The 21,187-nt window shown below is 42.1% G+C and overlaps 1 protein-coding gene and 1 long non-coding RNA gene across 2 annotated transcripts; one reads left to right on the top strand and one right to left on the bottom strand.

Moving 5' to 3' along the window:
• The first annotated feature begins 3,911 nt into the window (after window positions 1-3,911).
• aatkb (apoptosis-associated tyrosine kinase b) lies at window positions 3,912-11,670 on the top strand. The gene is made up of 6 exons (XM_042508149.1): window positions 3,912-3,922; window positions 4,180-4,329; window positions 4,407-7,821; window positions 8,339-8,468; window positions 9,112-9,315; window positions 10,374-11,670. Exons 1-6 carry the CDS (start codon window positions 3,912-3,914, stop codon window positions 10,400-10,402), a joined length of 3,939 nt encoding a protein of 1,312 aa, XP_042364083.1. The 3' UTR covers window positions 10,403-11,670.
• Window positions 11,671-14,297: 2,627 nt separating this feature from the next.
• LOC121959028 lies at window positions 14,298-17,515 on the bottom strand. The gene is made up of 2 exons (XR_006106877.1): window positions 17,409-17,515; window positions 14,298-17,069 (listed from the first exon to the last, which is right to left on the bottom strand). It is a non-coding gene; the product is annotated as an uncharacterized LOC121959028 (long non-coding RNA).
• Between the last annotated feature and the right edge of the window lie 3,672 nt (window positions 17,516-21,187).

Below are 21,187 nucleotides of genomic sequence, written 5' to 3'. Positions count from 1 at the left end.
TGAATGGCAGGGTTTTTGTCATGAAGCCACGGTTTTAGATGAAAAAAAAAGATTTTTTAAAAATTTATTTATTGCACCAAACAGTCCCCAAGGGTTAAAACAAAGTTAAATCATTCTTAACATGGTGATGGATTTAAAAAAAAACAACAACTTTTAAATAAGAAAATACAACTTTAACAACTCAATTTCACATTAAAATTCTTTTAAAAGAAATATATTTTTTTACACTGGACATCACGTTTAAGAAGCAACATCAGCAAATATGCAAAATTGCAGTGAATAGTTGAATTGCACTGAACATATTAAAGTGCTGTGTTCTGACAGGGAGTGCTGTATGTAATTGAGTTTAAAGACACTTTAATTCACAACATAGAAAAAAAAGTACATTCAAGGCAGGAAAATATGTTTTCACCCACATCTATGTTGAAAATATGGGGTATTTTGGCCAGAAAATGACTTATTCAGCCACTTATGTTTAACAGCAATTTCACCTCTTTGGAGAATACAACCATCAACAAAGATACTACTTCAACTTTTGGTCCACATTTTTAGATGACAACGAGACTTGAACAGTTTCAGACAAAGTCAGATCCAGTGGACATTGTCTTTAATGTTTATTATTAAATGTATGATATTTGGGTCGGAAGCAAACATGTCAAAAAACTATATTTAAATACAGATATATTTTTTAGCTACACAACTAAAGATTATGCAGCTGAATGCAACAGCTTTGCAACACATAAAACCTTTTTGAAGGTTAGTAACTGTTTTGTGTTGAATCTTTACTGTAAAACTGAAGATTGTGTTTCTTTTGATTGCTGAAACAACTGATTGATTAACAAACAATTAGTTAATAGGTGGCTTTTTTCGATTAAGCATTATTCAAGCAAAAATTTAAGTTCTGGCTTTTCAAATGTCAATATTTGCTGATTTTCTTTGTCTTATGTGGCAGAAAACTGAACATCTTTTAGGTTTTAGACTAAAAAAGTTACTTGAAGACATCATCTTCATTTTTAGGGAACAAACTTCAAGTATTTTACAAACCAAATGACTCATTAATTATAGAGTGGTGCAGGAATAATTCCTAAAACCCAGAAATGAATTTGCATTTTTGCAGTTAGTCTCAAAGTCACTGGGTATTTTTAATGTGTTTTTGGTTACAATCCTGAAATAAGTTCTCTAGTGATTTTCACTTTGTTTTACTATATAAAATTCGTCAGTAAATACCCAACTGTGAATTTTGAAGCTTTTTACACATCTTAAAAATGTTTCAGTACCGTAAATGTTTGTTTACCGCAAATCTAATTTACGCAATAATGCAAATCTACAAAGTGACATTTTAGTCTGTGCAGTCAAGTCCCGAATCAAGACAGGCAAGTCTCAAGTTGAGTTTTGAGTCCTAAACAAGTCACAATGTGCTCTTCACTAAATGTAAATCCATTTTTACAACAGAGTAATAATATATGAAATTTACAAAAATCATGATTGCATATTTACATTTGCATGCATTTATTAAACAAGTTCGTTAAAACAAAAAAAACAACAGCAAAAAAAAAATAGTGCCAAACATACTCTTTCATTTTGGGGACTGGGGAAAAGTATGCAGTATTTTCAAGTCAAAAGACTTTTTTCCCACTAATTTCAAGTTGTTTTCTTTTTGTTCATTTTTTACTTTTATCTTACAAAATTTTGGGGTAATTAGGTTTGTTAAAATAACTGCGACTGACCTTAATCTTAAAACAATAATACTGACATGTTGCCCTAACGTACTAAATTTTGTAGATTGGGAAAAGTATCAAGCATTTCAAGTCAAAAGACTTGAGTCCAAGTGAGGTTACAAGTCACTGGTGCGCAAGTCAAATTTTAAGGGTTTTTTGTTTGTTTTCCGTTTTGCTTTTGTCAAGTTGAACCTTAAGTCATTAAAACTGCAAATTGTCTGACTGGAGTTCAAGTCACAGGAATCAAGTCCACATCCCTGGATCAGAGATAATAGGTAATCCCAGTAATGAGTCCTAAAACCCAAAAATAAGTTTGCATTTCAACACTCCCATGTGTTTTCGGTTGGATTGCCTTAGATTGTTTTACCCTGATTTTGTTACTCTAACCCTGAACATTCCCACTAGCCTTGCCTAAATCTAATAAATCCAACCAAAAAAGGCAATTAGAACTAGCCACTCATCGTAGGGCGGGTCATTCCTTTGCTATCCTAGGATCGATCCTGCAGCACTCTATTTGAGAAAAATAATGACTATGAGTCTGAATCTGAACACTGATTTTCTGCAAGGAAAACTCTACGACTCTAATCTATCTCCACCAATATGTCAACAGGCTTCAGTTCTCGAACAAACATGATGTCATTGTTATCGTTAAGGTCCAGCTCAACAAAGCCGTCGTCCGGTTCCTCTTTGCAGACAACCCAAGACGACTCCAAGTCCTCGACAGGCAACTCAATCACTTTATTCAAGTAATCTCCCTTTCTGCCGTTTTTACCTGCGATGGTGATCACCTGTGCCGCAATGGACCAAGCAAACTCCACCCTCCGATGGCTCTGAGAGCTCAGATCAAAGTTGTGCTCCAGGATCTCATACAGAGCAGGAACATATCGGTTGCAGTTTTGTTCCACGTACTTGTGCATCTCAAAAAGGACTCCCCTAGTCAGCACTCGCAAGTCCAGTTTCCTTTTGCCTTTTGGTTTAGAGCGGACGTCAAGGTCAAGTCCGATTTCTTTGCAAAAGTGATATGGATCGACCATTTTCTCCTCCAGCTCCACATCTCCATTTACAGCCTCCATTTCTGGATTTAAGTCTTCTGAATCCAGATCTTCCACGACATTAACAGTCGGTGGTTGTGGAGCAAGCAGCAACTCACCGTTTAAAGGGACAATCTTGTTTAACCACCTGACTACTTTTGGTGATGTGGTTTGTCTTTTCATTACGCTCTTCTGGGTGGCGTACCATCTCTGGATCACCTGCGAGGCCTCCGTCGCTCCACTGTGCAGATCAAGATCAAAGTTGTGCTCGAGGATGTCGTTAACCATCTCACGGAGCGATCCACACAGCTCCCTGCTGAAGGCAAACATTTCCAGCACAGCGCCAATGGTCAGGACCGTCAAATCAAGCTTCTGGCTCGCTGGACGTTCTTCTGTCGACCAAAGATTGAGGCCTAACTTTTCACAGAACGGATGTGGCTCCACATCAGTCTGGTGGCTTGCAGCTGAAGACGATGAATGCCCATTTGTTTGCTGCTCTGCCTCATCTTCCACTCTAGGCTGAAAATCACTGGTCACATCGACCATGTTGTAAGTTTCAGGAAGCTGAAAAGGACTGTTGAGAAACTCCATGTCCCATCTGTCCGGGTGGTTCTGGAAGGTCTTTTCTTTAAGATTGATGTACGACGCAAAATTGCGCTGATGCACTTCATTTTGGAAGACGAGGTTAAAGTTGTTGCCCAGCATATCAAACAAAAAATTGCGTGAACTCTTCGTCATTGCAAGTGCAAATTTATAAACCTCCCACATCACCCAGTTTGTAAACAGTTGCGGATCCAAGTTTTGCTTGCTGCCTGAGCCGATGTTAAAATCCAAACCTCTCTCTCTGCAGTGAGCAAACTTATCGTTCACTCTGCTGGACTTTAGGATCTCTTTTGAGCGAGTGGCACGTCTGATCCACAATCTCTTTTTTTCAGTTATACTATCTATTTCTTCTATGTTGTCTTCAGAAAACAGATCCATGACTTGAAGAACTGTGTTCTTCAGACTAACGTTAAATGAACAAAGGTTGTGAGGCTGCACTGGGGAGACACAAACTTCCTCCTCTTCCTCCTTTACAACCAGAGCTTCATTAAGAAATTTCATTTTTTCTGGTTCGGCTTCCAAATCTGACTGCACGTCTGTCTCAAAATCAACTGGACACATGTACGACAGGTCACTACTCTGACCAATATCTTCTGCATCAGCGACCATCAGCATTTCCTTTTTGTCACCGGCCATCATTACTTCTTTCAGTTCTTGGTAATCTGCCACACACACACATCTTATCTTGCAGAAAAATGTCAAATCTAAGCGCAGTTTCAAAATCTTACTTAACTCTCCGACAGCCGAACAGACAGTTTTGGAGCGTTTTGGGCATGATGTCATGAACACGTTTGACCTCACAGTGCTTGTGTTGCGGCGTGTCTCAGGTCTCTGGGCGTGACCATCTGGGAGCTGTTTGAGTTGGGTAACCAGCCGTACAGACACTACTCCGACAGACAGGTGCTGACCTACGCTGTGAGGGAGCAGCAGCTGAGACTTCCCAAACCGCTGCTCAAAGTCCCGCTGGGCGAGCGCTGGTGAGTCACTCAAAATGAAGTGAAATTTCACGTTCTCTTTCATATCTGGCTTATTTGACGTGTGTTTTGCTCCTCAGGTACGAGGTGATGCAGTTCTGCTGGCTCCAGCCCGATCAGAGACCCACTGCAGAGGAAGTCCACTTGCTGCTCAGCTACCTGTGTGCCAAAGGGGCCAGCGAGGCCGAGGAGGACTTCGAGAGGAGATGGAACTCCCTGCGTCCCAACACCGGGTTCAACAGCCACCGCGGTGCCTCGTCAATGTCACGAGACCACCCCTCAAACACCTCCTCCTCTTTCCCCCTCCTGGAGCAGTTCTCAGCCGGTGATGGGTACCACTCCGAGTCTGGGGATGACGTACTGACGGTCACAGAAACCAGCCACGGCCTCAACTTTGAGTACAAGTGGGAGCAGGCCAGAGCGGAGCAGTCGTACCGAGCCCCGGACCCCTCCAGCACCCTGGGTCCGGTCAGCCATCACTGTCAGGAAGCATTTTACCCACCGGGGGGCATCGTGGGAGGCTGCCCCATGGAGAGCCTCGGCCATCGAGTGTCCCCGTCTTACTACCAATCTAAACATCTCCACGCTCCGGGCATACTTCCTGTCCTCAGCGCCCACAGCCCCTCCGTGAGCAGCGAATACTACATCCGCATCGAAGAGCCGGTGGACTGCAACATGGACCCGGACTACACCATGTGTTCTTACAGCCCAGACTACCAGGGCAGCAGCGGGAGCTTCCTGACCGGGAGCGCCGACTCAGGCGAGTGCATGGCGTGTCCGTCACAGGCCAAGAACATGGGGCCCTATTGGTCAGCTGACATCCACAAGACAGATTTGTACGACTCAAACGACTCCAGTCCGGCCATCTCTCTGACCATGGAGCCTCTGTTAGGGCAGGTGCTGGACAACAGTCCCCTGCGCCCCTGGGAGTCCAGTCACTATGTGTCCTACAAAGACAGAGACGGGGGTTACTACTATGAGCACTCGCCCACGTTGGGGATAGATCACTATCTGATTGGATCAGAGCCCGCCAGTGAGCGCCATCAGGAGAGCTGGGGGTCGAGGAGCCTGCGTCAAGCATTGGGCGAGTTGGAGAACCCGCTGGGTATTTCCCCCGCCGTGAGCAGTGCCCCTCAACAGGCCTACAGAGACACGTACCTGGAAACAAGTCAGACCTCTGTGATAGGGAAGAACGTGACGGGAGGATACTACGACATGATGGGCTCCCTGAGGAAGACGATGCCCAACCACAGCCGGCACAACAGCCACTCTGTCAGCATCAACATGGAGACAGAGGGAGCGCTCTTCATCGGGCACAGAGACAGCGACACAGAGGAGGAGGAGGAGGACATATTTGTCGAGAGACACACCTGTAACACCTGGCCTTCAAAGCACCGCCACAGCAGCGTGGGTCACCACCGCCGGGCCAGCCACAGCTGCCGACAGGACGCCTACGTGGACTTCCACTACACCATGCCGAGCACGGACATCGAAGACTCCTGGCCGGAGGAGCACAGCATGGCCTTCCACTCTCTCCCCAAACCCATCGACTATCTGGAACCCCACCAGGCCAAAGATAACAGTGCCTGCCTCAGTCTGAGTAAACGTCACGCAATGTTGCCTTCAGACAACTGCAACGCCTACATCTACCTGTGCCATGAGGCCGAGACTCAGGTGCCGGCGCCTGGAGAGTGCTGCCACTCGCACTTTGTCGATCCACTCACAGGCTTGTTGGTCAGAAACAACACGTACAGCCACAGTTACAGTCACAGCAGCTACATCAGCGATAAGGCCACCGACCCCCCGAGCAATGACGAAATGATAGACCTCTCACCGGCTCCGGGGGGCCCCATTGTGGCCAAACAGACCCTGATAAAGACTGACGACAGCAGAGAGCCATATGTTGATCTGATAACCGATGATTCGCTCCACAAAGAGAAGAGGGAGGATGTAATCAAAGAAAATCCAATCATGCAGAAACCCGCAGAGCCTAAAACAGAAGACGTGACCCTGACGATGACCGCAAACACTCCGCCTCCTGCTGACAACATGCATGTGATGGTGGCCCTCACAGACCCACAGTCAGAGCTGACTCAAACTGGCGACAGCGGCGTGGACCGAGGAGGCTCCAGTGTGAGCCTCACCGACATCCTCGACTGCAGCGACGACGATGACGAGGACGACGACATCACAGATGACATCACTGACGTCACCTCCGGCATCTTTGCCGACGAGTCCAGCGAACTGAACGCATCTCCAGCCTTCAAGTCGCTACAGAAGCAGGTAGGAACTCCTGATTCCATGGACTCCATGGATCTGCCGTCTGCAGCTGGGTCCTGTGAAGGCTTCAGCCCAGCATCCTCACATCCCTCCAACTCGCCCAAAGCCATGGACAGCGGCTACGACACAGAAAACAACGAGAGCCCCGAGTTTGTACCCAAAGAGCCTCATGAACCTCGTGAACAACCTCTGGGAAAGTCTGCAGTCGATACGAGTCTGGAAGAGGACAAGGAGCTGCAGGAGGTGCCACCAGAGGGTGAAGCTTCACAGACAGACGACCACATCCTGCTACCGCTGAGTGATGAGACTCCGTACAGAGACTCTGCCTACTTCTCAGACTATGAGAACGAACGGCAGTGTCGGGATGAAGATGATGTTGAAAAGAAGGGCGAGAAAAGGAAGAACGAGGACGAGGAAGACCTAAATGAATCTGTGGTGAGCAAGGACATAAAACTTGAACTGAATGCAACAGGAACAGCGTCCTCTCCCCCACCAGAGACGTGTCTGACAGAAGAGTTTGGCCATGATGAGGTCCTGGGGCCCTCTGACACTGCTTCACTAACAGAGGTCGGCCTGGACGAGTGGCCGTCTCAGGAGGAGAGCTCGTCCTTGGGGGACTGGGCAGCAGAGGTGGTTGGGGCCATGGAGGAAGCCCTCGGCGCCCTGAATGGAGATTGTACCTCAAACGTTGAGGTAGAGGAGGAGGAGGAGGAGGAAGCAGAAGTTTTAGAAACAACGGAGGAGCCAGGAGTCAAGATGACTCCAAACCGTCCATCAGGGATATCTGGTGAAATCCTGCACTCTTTACCCAAAGATGAGGTGGCCTTGCAGCACACGGCAAACACCAGGCGCTTCTCTTCTTCCTCTCCTCCACCTCCGTCCACCCCTCCGCCTTCGCTCCCTGCAGCAGAGGGTCGAGGGTCTCCGGCTGACGGGGAGGAGGCGGACGAGGAGGACGGCGACACTGACGACAGCGACGAGTCGGATGAGGAGCTGCGGACCTACAACATTCAGGAGCAGAGCGGAGGGGAGGACAGCGAGGACGAGTGCCACCCAGTGCCGATCGTGGTGAGTGACGACAGCGAAGCCCACAAACTGCGAAGCCTCCTGAAGATGCCGACGCTGCTGACGGCGGAGAACCTGGAGGAGGAGCTGGAACGCAAGAAGAAGACGGTGTCGTTTTTTGATGACGTCACCGTGTATCTGTTTGATCAGGTGAGCGGCAGAGAGGGTGTTTAAACACGAACGGCCATGACGTTTGCTTTGACCATTTTAACATTTATGTCATACTACTGTCGAATTAAAAATTACAGTGCTGATGATCCCTGACTTTTCCCAAAAATGTCTCTATCAGTCTGGGCCAATCATTTAAACCCTGACAGACAACAGTTAACAACAAAAATGCTTCAATAAACCCGCTCTACGTGCAGTTACGGGGTGGCTCTGTGGGGAACATAATGCAGCACTTTAGCTAAAAATGCAGATGTTTTTCACTGGAGTTAGAGGAGACTGAAACGGAGCTAAAAGGAGGAAAAATATTGGAAAAATGGGAAATGTTACTCAGAGTTAATGTTAATTTTTGCTGTTGGAAGTTTGCTAATATGTATAACAATCAGGTAAATGTCTGCGTGTGTCTGCTTATACTTAAAGCGACTCACCTGCTCAGATTTAACTTTAAGTCTTTCTCTTTCGTGCTGGATCTTTTCTTCTGTCTTAACTTTGCTGCCTTCAGGAAAGTCCCACCAAGGAGTTGGCTGAGCATGGCTTCAATTTAGGAGCAGAGGGTCAGAGGTCACGGAGCAAATCCCAGGAGAGGCTCAACGCCTCTGACGATTCTTCAGATGGGAACATCTCTGAGGAGAGTGAGTACAAAAGCACATCTCTCCACTTAAATAAAGAAGTCCAGAAATCTAATTTAGGTAGCAAAATTCAAATCTTAAATGTAAGATAAACCTTTATTTAAATACTGCAAATATTTGTATTCAGTTACAGTGGTTTTAGTGTTATTCTCACACTGATCTCAGCTAGTTTAATGCGAAGAAGAGAGGTGGAGTCCTGCACTCAGATCTGTAGTATAAAACAGGCTCTGCTTACTGTTGGCTTTGGTGGCCACTGCTGTTATGAAGTGCAGGCCGGACTGTTAGGCCTCCGGTTTCCTGATCTCTCGTGGCTGGCTCGCCAAAACATGGTGTGACAAAATGTTTCCAGCCCGCACAAGAAAAAGGTCTTGTCACTTCTTTGTCAAAGCCACTGACGTCTCAAAAATACTCTGAGGAAAAACAGCACGACCTGACGTGATAGAGTTTATTGCGTGAGTCGAGCTCCGGAGACAGTTTCTTAAATTGCCAAGGAAAAACCTCCTATTTGGAAAAGTGTTCACCAGTGTTGGGGATTTTCTTTCTTTCTTTTTTTTTTAAGGGTGTCAGATATTACTCACACAATTATTAATATCATTCAGATTCACAAAAATAAAAAACACACAGCAATATGTCTCACCGTTTTCAGGTGCAGGGTATGAGTGGGAGGACGACTTCCCCCTGCTCCCTCTGCCAACAGTGGCATCGGACTCCCCTCCGCCCCCCCGCTCCGTACCCAAAGCTCCGGAGCCCAAACCAGCCGTACAGTTCTCCCGCTTCACCGTCTCCCCCTCCAACGTGTCCCGCTTCTCCATCACTCACATCTCTGACTCGGACATGGACTCCGCAGGAGGTGAGTCACCTCGAAGTCAGGTCATCAATCTTTAAAGAATATTTTACATTCATGTGATTTTCCACTTTCATTGAGTTTTTTTTTTTTTTTTTAACTAACATCAGTCCTGATCATAAATATCAAATATTCATTAATCAGAATTTTAACCCTATAAATGTCAGGGGTTTTTTTTTTAGATAAAAAAGAAACACAAAACTGAATGATGTTGAGTCTCCTCAGTGTGTGAGTGTAGCTGCTGACAGTCTGGGATATGTCAGTGTGTGAGTGTAGCTGCTGACAGTCTGGGATATGTCAGTGTGTGAGTGTAGCTGCTGACAGTCTGGGATATGTCAGTGTGTGAGTGTAGCTGCTGACAGTCTGGGATATGTCAGTGTGTGAGTGTAGCTGCTGACAGTCTGGGATATGTCAGTGATCAGCAGCTACATTGACTGTGACAGGTCACCTAGTGGAAATAGCATGTATTTCCTCCATATGCCAAATATGGTCAAAATGACCTCATCAGGTGGAAAATAGTCAAAATGACAAATTCAGAGTCAAAAGCCCAGAATGACACCCAGAAATAATACAAGTCCTGTTTTTCTGCTCTGATGGCTGTGGGATCAAAAATGTCAGTTTGAATGGGTTTCAATGGAGCATTTTTGGACCTGAACAGTCTGAATGTAACTATTTAGTTTCCACAGTGTATTTTAGACTTATTGTAGGAGCTGAGCTGCAAATTCACTGATTACACTCACATACACAATCTGGACTACATTTAGGACACATGCATCAACACACACACAGTTATCACAACAGGAAGAAGAAAAGTATGCAAAATGTGACAAACAGCCTCTAAGGGGTTAAAATGTTACTTTAATCTAGCATTAGTCTAAATCCCAGTCTGGGAAACTCTCCCATTAAAGATTCAATCATTGGCTAGCAGACTGAATTACAGTGTGTACCACACTGATGAGATAATAAACTCTGAAGCCAAATTCCACAGAAACGTGCAACATTTTAGAGGCCCGACAGTCTGTAAGAATATTTGTGTTCATGGATCCTCATTGTGTCTCTTGCAGGGAGCAGTGAGGACGGGGACAAAGAGTAATGAGGTGAGGAGATTTATTGCCTCTCTGAGACAAACACTCGGCCTGCTCGCATGACTTCTAATTTATTTTTTAACGTCAGGTTTTAGAAACACAAGACAGTGCCTCTTACCGCCGTGGACACTTTTGAAAGGTCCATCTTACTGAAGAGAGAGAGAATGGTTAATAGTTCAAATTTACAGAAAATTAATATATACCGTACGCACGGTGTAAAGAATCTATGGACACAGGGGAAACGTGTATTTTTGGGATCACAGAGACACAAAGGAAGGACAGATCTTTGGACAGCATCATATTTGCCACCTCGTTCACTTCTTTATTTGTGATGGGAAGCACTGATGAGCGTGGGGAACCACCTGGACGTACAGGAACAGGACAGGTAAACTTTTTGGCTTTTTAACAAAGGATCAGCACTTTGAACAGGACAATACAGCTCCACAGACTTTGTACTTTTTAGGAAACTGCTTTACTTGTCTTAATAAATATTGACGAGAATCCTTGAGGTATCACAAGTAATATAATATTTGGTCCGTTCGGAGACAAAGGATACGCTGGTGAGACAGGAAGCAAGGGGACTTTGAAATGCTTTTTGAGGAAACAGCTGATGGAGCCTGGACAATGTGATATTTTGTGACTCTATTTATTTATTTTGTATCAGGACCACTTCTTCACTGTTTTACATGAATCTGTGGCTCATTCTCTCGACCAAACAGTGTGGCAGCACCGCCATCACAGCCGACCGCACAGCGCTGTCCCCGTAGTGACAGGAAGTGAAGGATTTAAATCTCATTCAAGGTTTAACAGGTTTTTCAAATATAGCAATGCATGGTTTCAAGTATCTAGAAAACAGTATCTTTAAGAATTTATTGCTTGTAGACAGACAGGTTTTCGTTTTGGCGTGGAGATGGGCGCACATGGTCACCTAAATCCATCTTCATGTTTCCTGTTACTGCCAAAACAAACTGGCAGCTCGAGGACACATGATGATACATAAAGAAGCAAATTCTCTACAAATTTACGCAGACAACAGGGCCGGGCGATATGGATGAAATCCACATCAAAGTGTCTGTAATATTATATTGTGATGATGGTATGCGTCTTCATATAGTACTTTGAAACCGTTAAAGGTCCAGTGTGCAGGATTTAGGGCAGCGATACCCAACTTACAGCTCACAGACCAAATCCGACCCCCCATAGGGCCCCTGGTGGCCCCCCAATAATTTTCTAATTCACAATAAAAATAAAGTGATTCACACTGTGAATTGTTTTGTCCTTTTAGTCTCCATAAAGTGTCAGAGACATAAAACAGCATCAAAATAGAGCTTGTTGATAAAAAAAGTGCCAGTGGAGGATCCCCCACACCCCCGACAGAGGACACAGATAAGACACTAATGTCCTAAAAACATAGAAACGTCATAAAATCTTAGATATGTCCTTAAACCGGCAGAAAATCCTGAAATCTGAGGAATGACATAAAATCCTGGAAACATCCCAAAATCCAAGCAATGTCCTAAAATCTTAGATATGTGCCAAAATTCTACCAACTTGCTGAAATCTGAGGAGCATCCTGAAATTTGAGAAACAGCCTAAAATCCAAAAAGGTTTTAAAACCGTAGAAACGTCCTAAAATACTAGAAACATTCTAAAATCCTGTAAGTGTCCTAAAATCCTAAAAATGTCCTAAAATCCTATAAACATCTTAAAATCAGAGGAACATCCTGAAATCTGAGAAACGTTCCAAAAATCCTAGAAATCCAGGAGGCTTCTTCAGATTTCAGCCAGTTTTCAGCCTTTCAGATGAGACGTTGAAGGTCTTCAAGAACCTCAAGCAAGTCCACCTGCCTCTTATATAGAAATTAGTAAATATTCAGTTTGTTGCAATCTTCAGCCTCGCCACTAGATGCCACTAACTCCGTCACACTGCTCCTTTAACAGACAAAATCTCCACTTTGAAGTTAAACACCCAACGAGTCAGAGTTCTTCATCACATTGATGCAAAGATCCAGTAAATCCAATATTATCAGAGTACAGTTAATACTCGTTCATCCTTTGTTGTAAAGCCAGAGATATTAAAGGACAGATAACTTCACAAACACGTTTTTTGTATCATCTGATGGCCCAACCCCACAGAATAATACAAACCTGCACAAAAGTATATCAAAAGGCTGTTAAAGTGTATTTTTGTGTGCACAGGTCGGTCAGAACAAACATCAGCACATTACAGATTTCCCACCATGTTTTCTGTCTGATACCGTCACCTGCTGCAGTTTGACTACACCAAACTTTTTGGGAGGTTTATACTACGAGTCTTTGAAAGTTTTCAGATTAGACAGAAAAAAATCGGTTATAATTTGGGTAATTTAGAACCGAGAGACGCTGAAATATTTGCAGATCAGTTCAGTCTCATTTGTCCGCTCAGCTGGTCAAAAAGCCTCCGACGGGCTGATGTCAGCTTCATGATGCGTTACTGCTTTGCTTTGTGTGTGTGTGTGTGTGTGTGTGTGTGTGTGTGTGTGTGTGTGTGTGTAAACGTAAGGAAGTGAAAGCGAAGGTGAACCTTTGAGAACATCAACATATAGTGTCTTTACGTGTTTGTTTGCCTTCGAGGCTTTAATATTCTCTAACAGTTTAGCATAGAACCATCTAGACAGCTGTCCGTAATATTTTTGTATCTGGACAAAAATACTTTGACGAGTATTGATGTACTGTACCTGTACAGGAGGAGGGAGGTTAAGTATTATGTCTCTTATGTTTTATTGTTGCCAAAGAGATGTTGTGTTGTGGTTCAGGGGCAACAGTCAGTGTTTTTCGCCCAGATCAGACGCAGAGAGGACGGAGGTCACAGGAGCTCAAAAACAACAGACAGGTGACGTTTGCGATGATTCTGTCAGTAACGTGCCCCCACACTGACCTGGTCACATCATTACCTTATGTACCTTCAATCAAATATAAATAAAGTCTGTTTTACACATCCTTAGATTCATTTTCATAGTTTGATTTTTGATAGAATTTACTCATTGCTTTATCTAGTACGAATTTGTCTCCTACATTTTTTAAAATATCGAGATTTTAGGAGTCAGAGATATATCTGATCAAAATTTCATTTTAAAAAAATGCGTTTTGTGTTCATGGGTTTAGGAAAAATGGCATTAAGTGTCATCAGGGAGGTTCAGAACGTTCAAAAAAAAAAAAATCCGATTTATGGCCTCACACCAGCAATAGTTGCGGATGGAGGCATTATGTTTTCGGTTGGTCCGTCTGTCCGATGATCTCAAGAACACCTCGAGGGAATTTCTTCACATTATACACAAACTTCCGTGTGGACTTTACAATAAACTAAGATTTTGTTGGTCAAAGGTCAAGGTCACCTCAGTCTGATTCGTAGTAAACATCCGTGAGCTCACAGAAAAGCAGTCGATTCTAGTCTTGAACTTTATATCTTGTATTTTGGCTTCATTATCATTGAATTTTTTAAAGTCTGAATTTTTGAAAAATAAAGGTGAAAATTTGGAAGAACCAGATTCAAAAGCATAAAAATTCAGATACATAATTTTAAAGCATAAACATTTAGTGCTAGAAATTCAATGGCTTTTTAATTTCAAAATCAGAAGGAATAGATTTACTTCCATACAATTAACTCGAATTTGGCACAAACTGGTCAAAATTAGGTGGTCAAAAGTCACTGTGACCTCCCAAAATATGTTTTTGGCCATAACTCAAGGAGTCATACGATAATTATGAAAAAACAAATCACACAAAAGTCAAATATGATAAAATTATAAAGTGATGAAATCTTATATCCAAAAAGTCAAAGGTAAACCTTACTGTGATATAATGTTCTGCAACACATTTTTGAACGTTGGGCCATTACTTAACATCAAGACATAGAGCACAAAGTGTGTAAATACTTGATTCTTTATTCTCAAAATTAAACTGACAGTGTTTGCCATCAAATCACGACACAGGTTTGACTGTCATCAATTTTTAGAATTTTTATCAGTCTTCATGTATCACTTAGAGTTACACCAATACAGGTTTTATTAGTTTGAGCCGAGTTTTGAACTGAACGGGATGGTCTCACTCCCAATGTGTCAAATACCAACAGTTAGTCCGCTGCTCCCATCGCCTGATACCATTTACCCTTTAGCGTCTGTTAGATGCTATGGGCCACATCATTTTTAAACAGTAGTGTAAAGAATAACTGACACAAAGAGCGAACAAGTCGACAAAGGTCAGGAGATTGAGGTGATGGAGGGGTCAAAAAAACACAGGACTTTCACCCAGGAGACCGCTGTTTGTGTCTCATGTGAATTTAACATTGAGTTATTTTAAATACGTAAATAGGTCACATAATGTATGTTACATAAAAAAGAATACCATGATCATTTTTCTTTGCCTAAATAACCACAAACTTTTGTTGCCAAACCCAAAAACTGAGTCAAAAGTTTCAAAGACACTGAAAATGATTGGCGATGGATCCCAACAGCATCAAGGTTTGAAGCCAATGCCTAAGTGTTATTATTTGACCAGCTGGAAGCGAGAGCACATCATTTTTAAGATGCCAAGATATTTTTATCGAGTAACTAAACCCAGGCATGAGCTCGGCCCGCACTGCCATCTAGTGACTCACCCCAGTCTCATAGCATGTGACACAAATGCTCAACAATGTGGCAGTGTGCACAAAATGTGTTAAAGTAACGTTCAGGCAACACCACAACAATGTAAATGCAAGTAAATGATGATCTTTTGTGGTGGTGGACACAGAAATTACTTAAAAAAAGAGAGAAAGTCTGCAAAAGGCAGGCAGGACAGGTGACCAAACAAACACAGACTTGTAACCAGGAGACTGCTGTTTGTGTCCTGTGTGTAACCACAAGCTAATGTAATCACCTGACTTTATAACCATACGTTACTATGCAAACTATTTTTACGTAGGTACTTTACTTAATTACGAAAGTTACCGTCACTTCATCTTAACCAAAACCAAAATCTTTTTCTTGACCAAGTATTTTTTTGTTCTCTAAGTGTTTTTCTTTCCCTAAACTGAACCAACCTTTACCACGTTTACAATGTGTTTGTAACTGTGAGCTTTCATAATAGATTGCACTGGCATTATTTTTGTGTTGCTAGCATGTCATTTTATTTTTTTTTATTTTTTGGGTCATACTTTTTCTTTTTTCTGTTTTTGACAGAAAACAAACTAATTTTCTTAAATTTCAAAGGGTTCCCCACTGATTTTTGAACAAAAGTCCGGTATCATCAGCTCGATGAAACTAATAACAACCTGTATCAGTGTAATCCTGATTTCTCATCTTTCTACATCAAAATTAAACATGATAGAAGTTGATATGAAATTACATTTTTTTTCCACTTGATCGTATTATTTTATTTCTCTGTTGAAAATGTTTTAAGAACATCTTGCAAACTGCTTGTACACAATATTAATCAAACATCAAATCCTTGTTACAACTATTATTACTATAGGATTTCCTGTGAGTGCACGATTGGTTGAATATACAGAACTATGAGTCGAGTGCTTATCACTTACTTAACCCACAGATGCTGCTGATTTCTCTAGATAATTTATTTCATACTTCTATCTCACTGACTCGTGTGTCTGTGCAGTTTCTCTCTGAGCGGTCGCACTTTAAATTTTCCATCTTTGTCCAGACTAATACCAGACGCTGCTTTTTTTATGTGATGTGTGTAAGAGTGTTGGAGGCAACACCAGCACAGGTGGGTGTGCTCGCCCCGTGAGGAGGCAGTTTAACAGGTGAAACACCTGCTGACAAGTGAAGCCCTTTGTTGGGGGAGGAAGCTGTGTCAGAAAATGTCATCAGTCTCCATGAAGAACCCGTCACGAGTCTCTGGATTGCCGATTTAATGTAAGAGGCAATAGCTCCGGCTCTGTAACTGAACTGAGCGAGCCGACACACACTCTGTCACCCCACATGCTCCTGGTGTGTTTTAACTGTGAACAGGTGAAGCAGCTCCACTGATATCTGTCATTATTTCCCATCAGTGTGAGCACAAACAGAAATACAACTCTGAGGAAAACAATCAAGAGCAAATTTAGACGGTCTGTCAGTGTGCTACATGATCCAACATAAATCTGATTTTATTTACATGATCTCTCAGCTAACACATTTCTGTAAATGTGGATTGTTGTGATGCTTCATTTTCTGGTCTGAATCATTTTTGTTGAACAGAGTGCTGCAGGGTTTTTCTGTAGTCTAACCCTGAGATTAGCCTCACCCTGGTTTCCTCAGCAAACAGCCTGTGGGATTTTTGGATCATTGCAGAAAATAAGCTCTGTGGTACACAAATTTTTCTGATGCTTTTTGTTCAATAAGGTAATCTGGGGAACCAGAAAGTGAAACTCATCTGTGGGTTTTCAGACTCCTTCCTGGAGCACTCTACAGTCGCAGTGAGGTTGAATCACAGCTGAGGGAGCACAGATGCTCCTGCAGCTGGTTTAAAGCCAACAGAGCTCAGTACTCCTCCGGGGGAGTCGAGGTCTTCTCCAAGGAGTCATAGTGAGCTTCATCAGGCTGCTCCTCCTCCACCTCCTCCTCTTCATCATCATCATCATCAGAAAGGGGCGGTTTGGCCGGCGCCTCCACGGCCGGCTCAATGGGCAGATCATCGCTGCGAGGAGGATAGAAAATACTGTGAAAAAAAAAATTACTTTTATTTTATTTGATGTTGATCAATGATAATGAAATCAAACGTGAAACTGCAAATGTTTGCAAAGGTCAAAGGTCACACGGTGACATTGCTTATCTTTCAGCAAAATGAGGTAAATAAAAGCCTCATGAGTAATGCACAAAAAGAAGGATGGAAAACTGAGCATCATGTTGAAACATGCAACGCACATCCTGAAAGAAATAATGAAAATAACACAACAGCTGCTTCACAACACTCAAAGCCGAAACCGCAGGTTTCTGTGATCGTGCAAAGAGGAAGTGAAAGCATGAGGACGCTGAAGACCAAAGGTCATTCACTTACGATGGGTGTCTCACTCAGAAGCGGGCGTAATCAGGCCCTGTGCTGAAGAACAGAGACAGTGTGTCGATATTCAGAGCCTTCACAAAAACCAACTGACACACTCTACTACAACATAATAACCATGACTGTATGTGTTCGCACATGGTGTAACTGTACACACAAATGTATATAAGGAGTGTTAAAGCACATAATCATCGGTGTGAGGATGTAAGGAGCACTTCCAGATTTTAACAAATGAGACCAAGATTAAGCTGGCTGACTCTCCGAGTTGAATTCAACAGGTTTTTTTCTATTTCTATGTTTATTTAAGGCTGCAATGTGAATTTTTAGCAATTTTGAAAAATTTAAATGCCATGATTTTTTATGCAATTTTGGAAAACATGCTATAGTATGACTTTTTGGCGCTATTTTCAAAGACACGAGACAGTATGACTTTTTGACGCGATTTTTAAGGAAATGCTTTTTGGAGCCAATGCTATACTATGACTTTTTGACGCAAATTTGGACCCACTGTCATAGTATGACATTTTAGCGCAATTTTGGACACAATGCTATAAAATGACTTTTTGGCATGATTTTTGAACCAATTCTATAGTATGACTTTTTGGTGCGATTTTGGATGCAATGCTATATTTTTGACATTTTGGAGAGATTTTGGATCCAATGCTATATTATGACTTTTTGGTGCAATTTTGAACGATATGCTATAGCATGACTATTTGGTGCATTTTTGGATTAAATGCTGTAGTATGACTTTTTGGCACAATTTTGGACTCAATGCTGTAGTATTACTTTTTTGTTGCGATTTTGAGCGACATTCTATAGTATGACTATTTGGTACGTTTTTGGACCCAATGCCATAATATGACTTTGGCGTGATTTTGTTCCCAGTGCTATAGGATGGCTTTTTGGTGCAATTTTGAATGACATGCTATTGTATGGCTTTGTTGCGAGATTTTGAACGACATGCTTTAGAATGACTTTTTGGAGCCAATTTAAACGGCATGCTATAATATGTCTCTTTTGCGCAATTTTGCACCCAATGCTATAGCATGACTTTTTGCCTGTAGTAGGAGTTTTTGATGCGATTTTGGACCCATTGCTTTAATATCACATTTTGGCGAGATTTTGGACCCAATACTGTAGTATGATTATTTGATGTGATTCTAGATCCATGCTATAGCATGACTTTTTGGCGCAATTTCGCACCCAATGCTATAATTTGACTATTTGGCATGATTTTGGACACAATGCTATAGTTTGACTTTTTGGCGCAATTTTCACCGAAGTGCAATTGCATGACTTTTTGGCGTGATTTTGTTCCCAGTGCTATAGGATGACTTTTTGGTGCAATTTTGGACACAGTGCTATAGTATGACTTTTTGGAACGATTTTGAACGATATGCTATGATATGTCTATTTTGCGCAATTTTGAACCCAATGCTATAGTATGACTTTTTGGCATGGTTTTGGACCCAATACTATAGTATGAATTTTTTGTCTGATTTTGGACATGATGCTATAGTATGACATTTTGGCGTGATGTTGGACCCATATCTGTAGTGTGAGTGTTTGCTGCGATTGTAGACCTAATGCTATAGTATCACTTTTCAGGGCAATTTTGGACCCAATGCTATAGTATGATCTTTTGGCACAATTAAAAAAATCAATGCTAAACTATGAATTTTTGGAGCAATTTTGAACCACATGCTGTAGTATATGCTGTAGTATGACTTTTTGGTGCGATTTTGGACTCAATGGTATATCACTTTTTGGCGCAATTTTTGGACCCAATGCTATAGTATGACTTTTGGGCAAGATTTTGGACACAGTGCTACTGTATGACTTTTTGGTGGGATTTTCGACCCAATGCTATTTGTATGAACTTTTGGCGCTAATAAAAATCCAATGCTATACTGTGACTTTTTGGTGCGATTTTGTTCACAATTGTATAGAATGACTTTTTGGTGCAATTTTGGACTCAGTGCTGTAGTATGACTTTTTGGCATGAGTTTGGACTAAATGCTATCGTATGACTTTTTTGCACGATTTTGAAAGAAAGCCATGTTATAATATGACCTTTTGGCCTGATTTTGAAAGGCATTTGATACTATGACTTCTAGGCATTTTTGACTCAATGCTATAGTATGACTTTTTGGCATGAATTTGGACTAAATGCTATAGTTATAATAATTATATGCTATAATTAGCATTGAGTTTGACTTTTGGCCGCAAGTTTGGACCCAGTGCTAGAGTATGAATTTTTGGCGTGATTTTGGACTCAAAGCTACAGTTTGATTTTTTGTTGCAATTTGGACCCAATGCTATAGTATGACTTTTTTTCACTATTTTTGGACCAAGTCAATGAATGAATGAATGAACCAATGAATTGTTGGCATGATTTTGAATGGCATGCCATAGTATGACTTTTTGGTGCCATTTTGAATGACATGCTTTAGAATGACTTTTTGGTGCAATTTTTGACCCAGTGCTACAGTATTACTTTTTGGTGTGATTTTTGACCCAGTGTTACAGTATTACTTTTTGGTGTGATTTTGGACCTAATGCTATGGTATGACTTTTTAGAGCAATTTTGGACCTGATGCTATAGTATGACTTTTTGGCGCAATTTCTGACCCAATGCTATAGTATGAAATTGTGGTGTAATTTTGGACCCAATGCTATAGTATGACTTTTTGGCACGATTTGGACCACATGCTATAGTATGACTCTTTGGCCGGATTTTAGATCACATGCTATAGTATAGTGGGAGTAATGGTTTGTGTCACTCTATCCATGGTGTCACTCCAATATCCATTTAAGTTTTTGTAGGTCCATGAATACAATGCAGCAGGCGGAGTTCCTTTTATCTCTTTCGTAGATGAATGTCACTCATCGGGTGGATGATTGAGCTGTTGATAAGTTCACACCGGATCAGATCGATAGATGAGAGCAGGTATTTGCGGATTTTTGTAAGTGAAAGACAGTTTTAAGCCCAGCAGAATGAGGTGTTTTATTTCACTTTTTATGCGCCTGATGTTCTGCTGCTCCTATCTGCCTCTGCTGCATTATAAATAACCCAACGCTCTTAATAATATAATAATAATAAGCCGTAAATATGGCTCTTAATTAATGTTCCAACTCCGTTGAAACTATGGCAGGGCAAGTTAGATTATGGTGGCCAGCCTTTTTTATTAATGGTAAACCCTGGTATATTATGTTGTCAAAAATGGCCTAAAATGGCAGAAAAACATCATAGTATAGTATAGCTAAAAATGTCAAAACATGACGTCCAACAAACAACTGAAAACCACATAAAATAGCATATTGAGACACATCATGGTCTAGAATGTCGAAAAAACGGCCAAAGACTTCATAATATGGCATGTCGAAAAAATAAAAGTAAACGTCATCGTATCGTGTGTCAAAAAATGTCAAAACATGACTGTTGGGGAGACCAGCCAAGAATGGAAACTCGCACCCAGATCCTTACCTAAGCTGTTCATTCCACCCGAGGGAAATTAACTCCTTCATTAACATGAACATGCAGACAGCCGCGCCCTGGCTCATGAGTATGTTTAACATGTCCATGAATCAGCAGCAGCAGCCGTTTGAGCAATCAGTGACAGGAAATCACATGCGGAGGGGTGGAAACTCCCCAGCAACAGGAGAAGGAAGTTTCTACCCAAACATGACAACCCAAGCAGGAGGAGGAAGTTTCTTCTCGAACACACCACCCCAAGGCCAGCCAATGAGGGGAGGAGAGTGATGAGAGTAAT

The sequence above is a fragment of the Plectropomus leopardus genome, chromosome 19, assembly GCF_008729295.1.
Source record: "Plectropomus leopardus isolate mb chromosome 19, YSFRI_Pleo_2.0, whole genome shotgun sequence".
NCBI lineage: Eukaryota > Metazoa > Chordata > Actinopteri > Perciformes > Serranidae > Plectropomus > Plectropomus leopardus.
The sequence above is the reverse complement of the archived record's forward strand: the minus strand, read 5'-3'. Positions and strand labels throughout refer to the sequence as shown.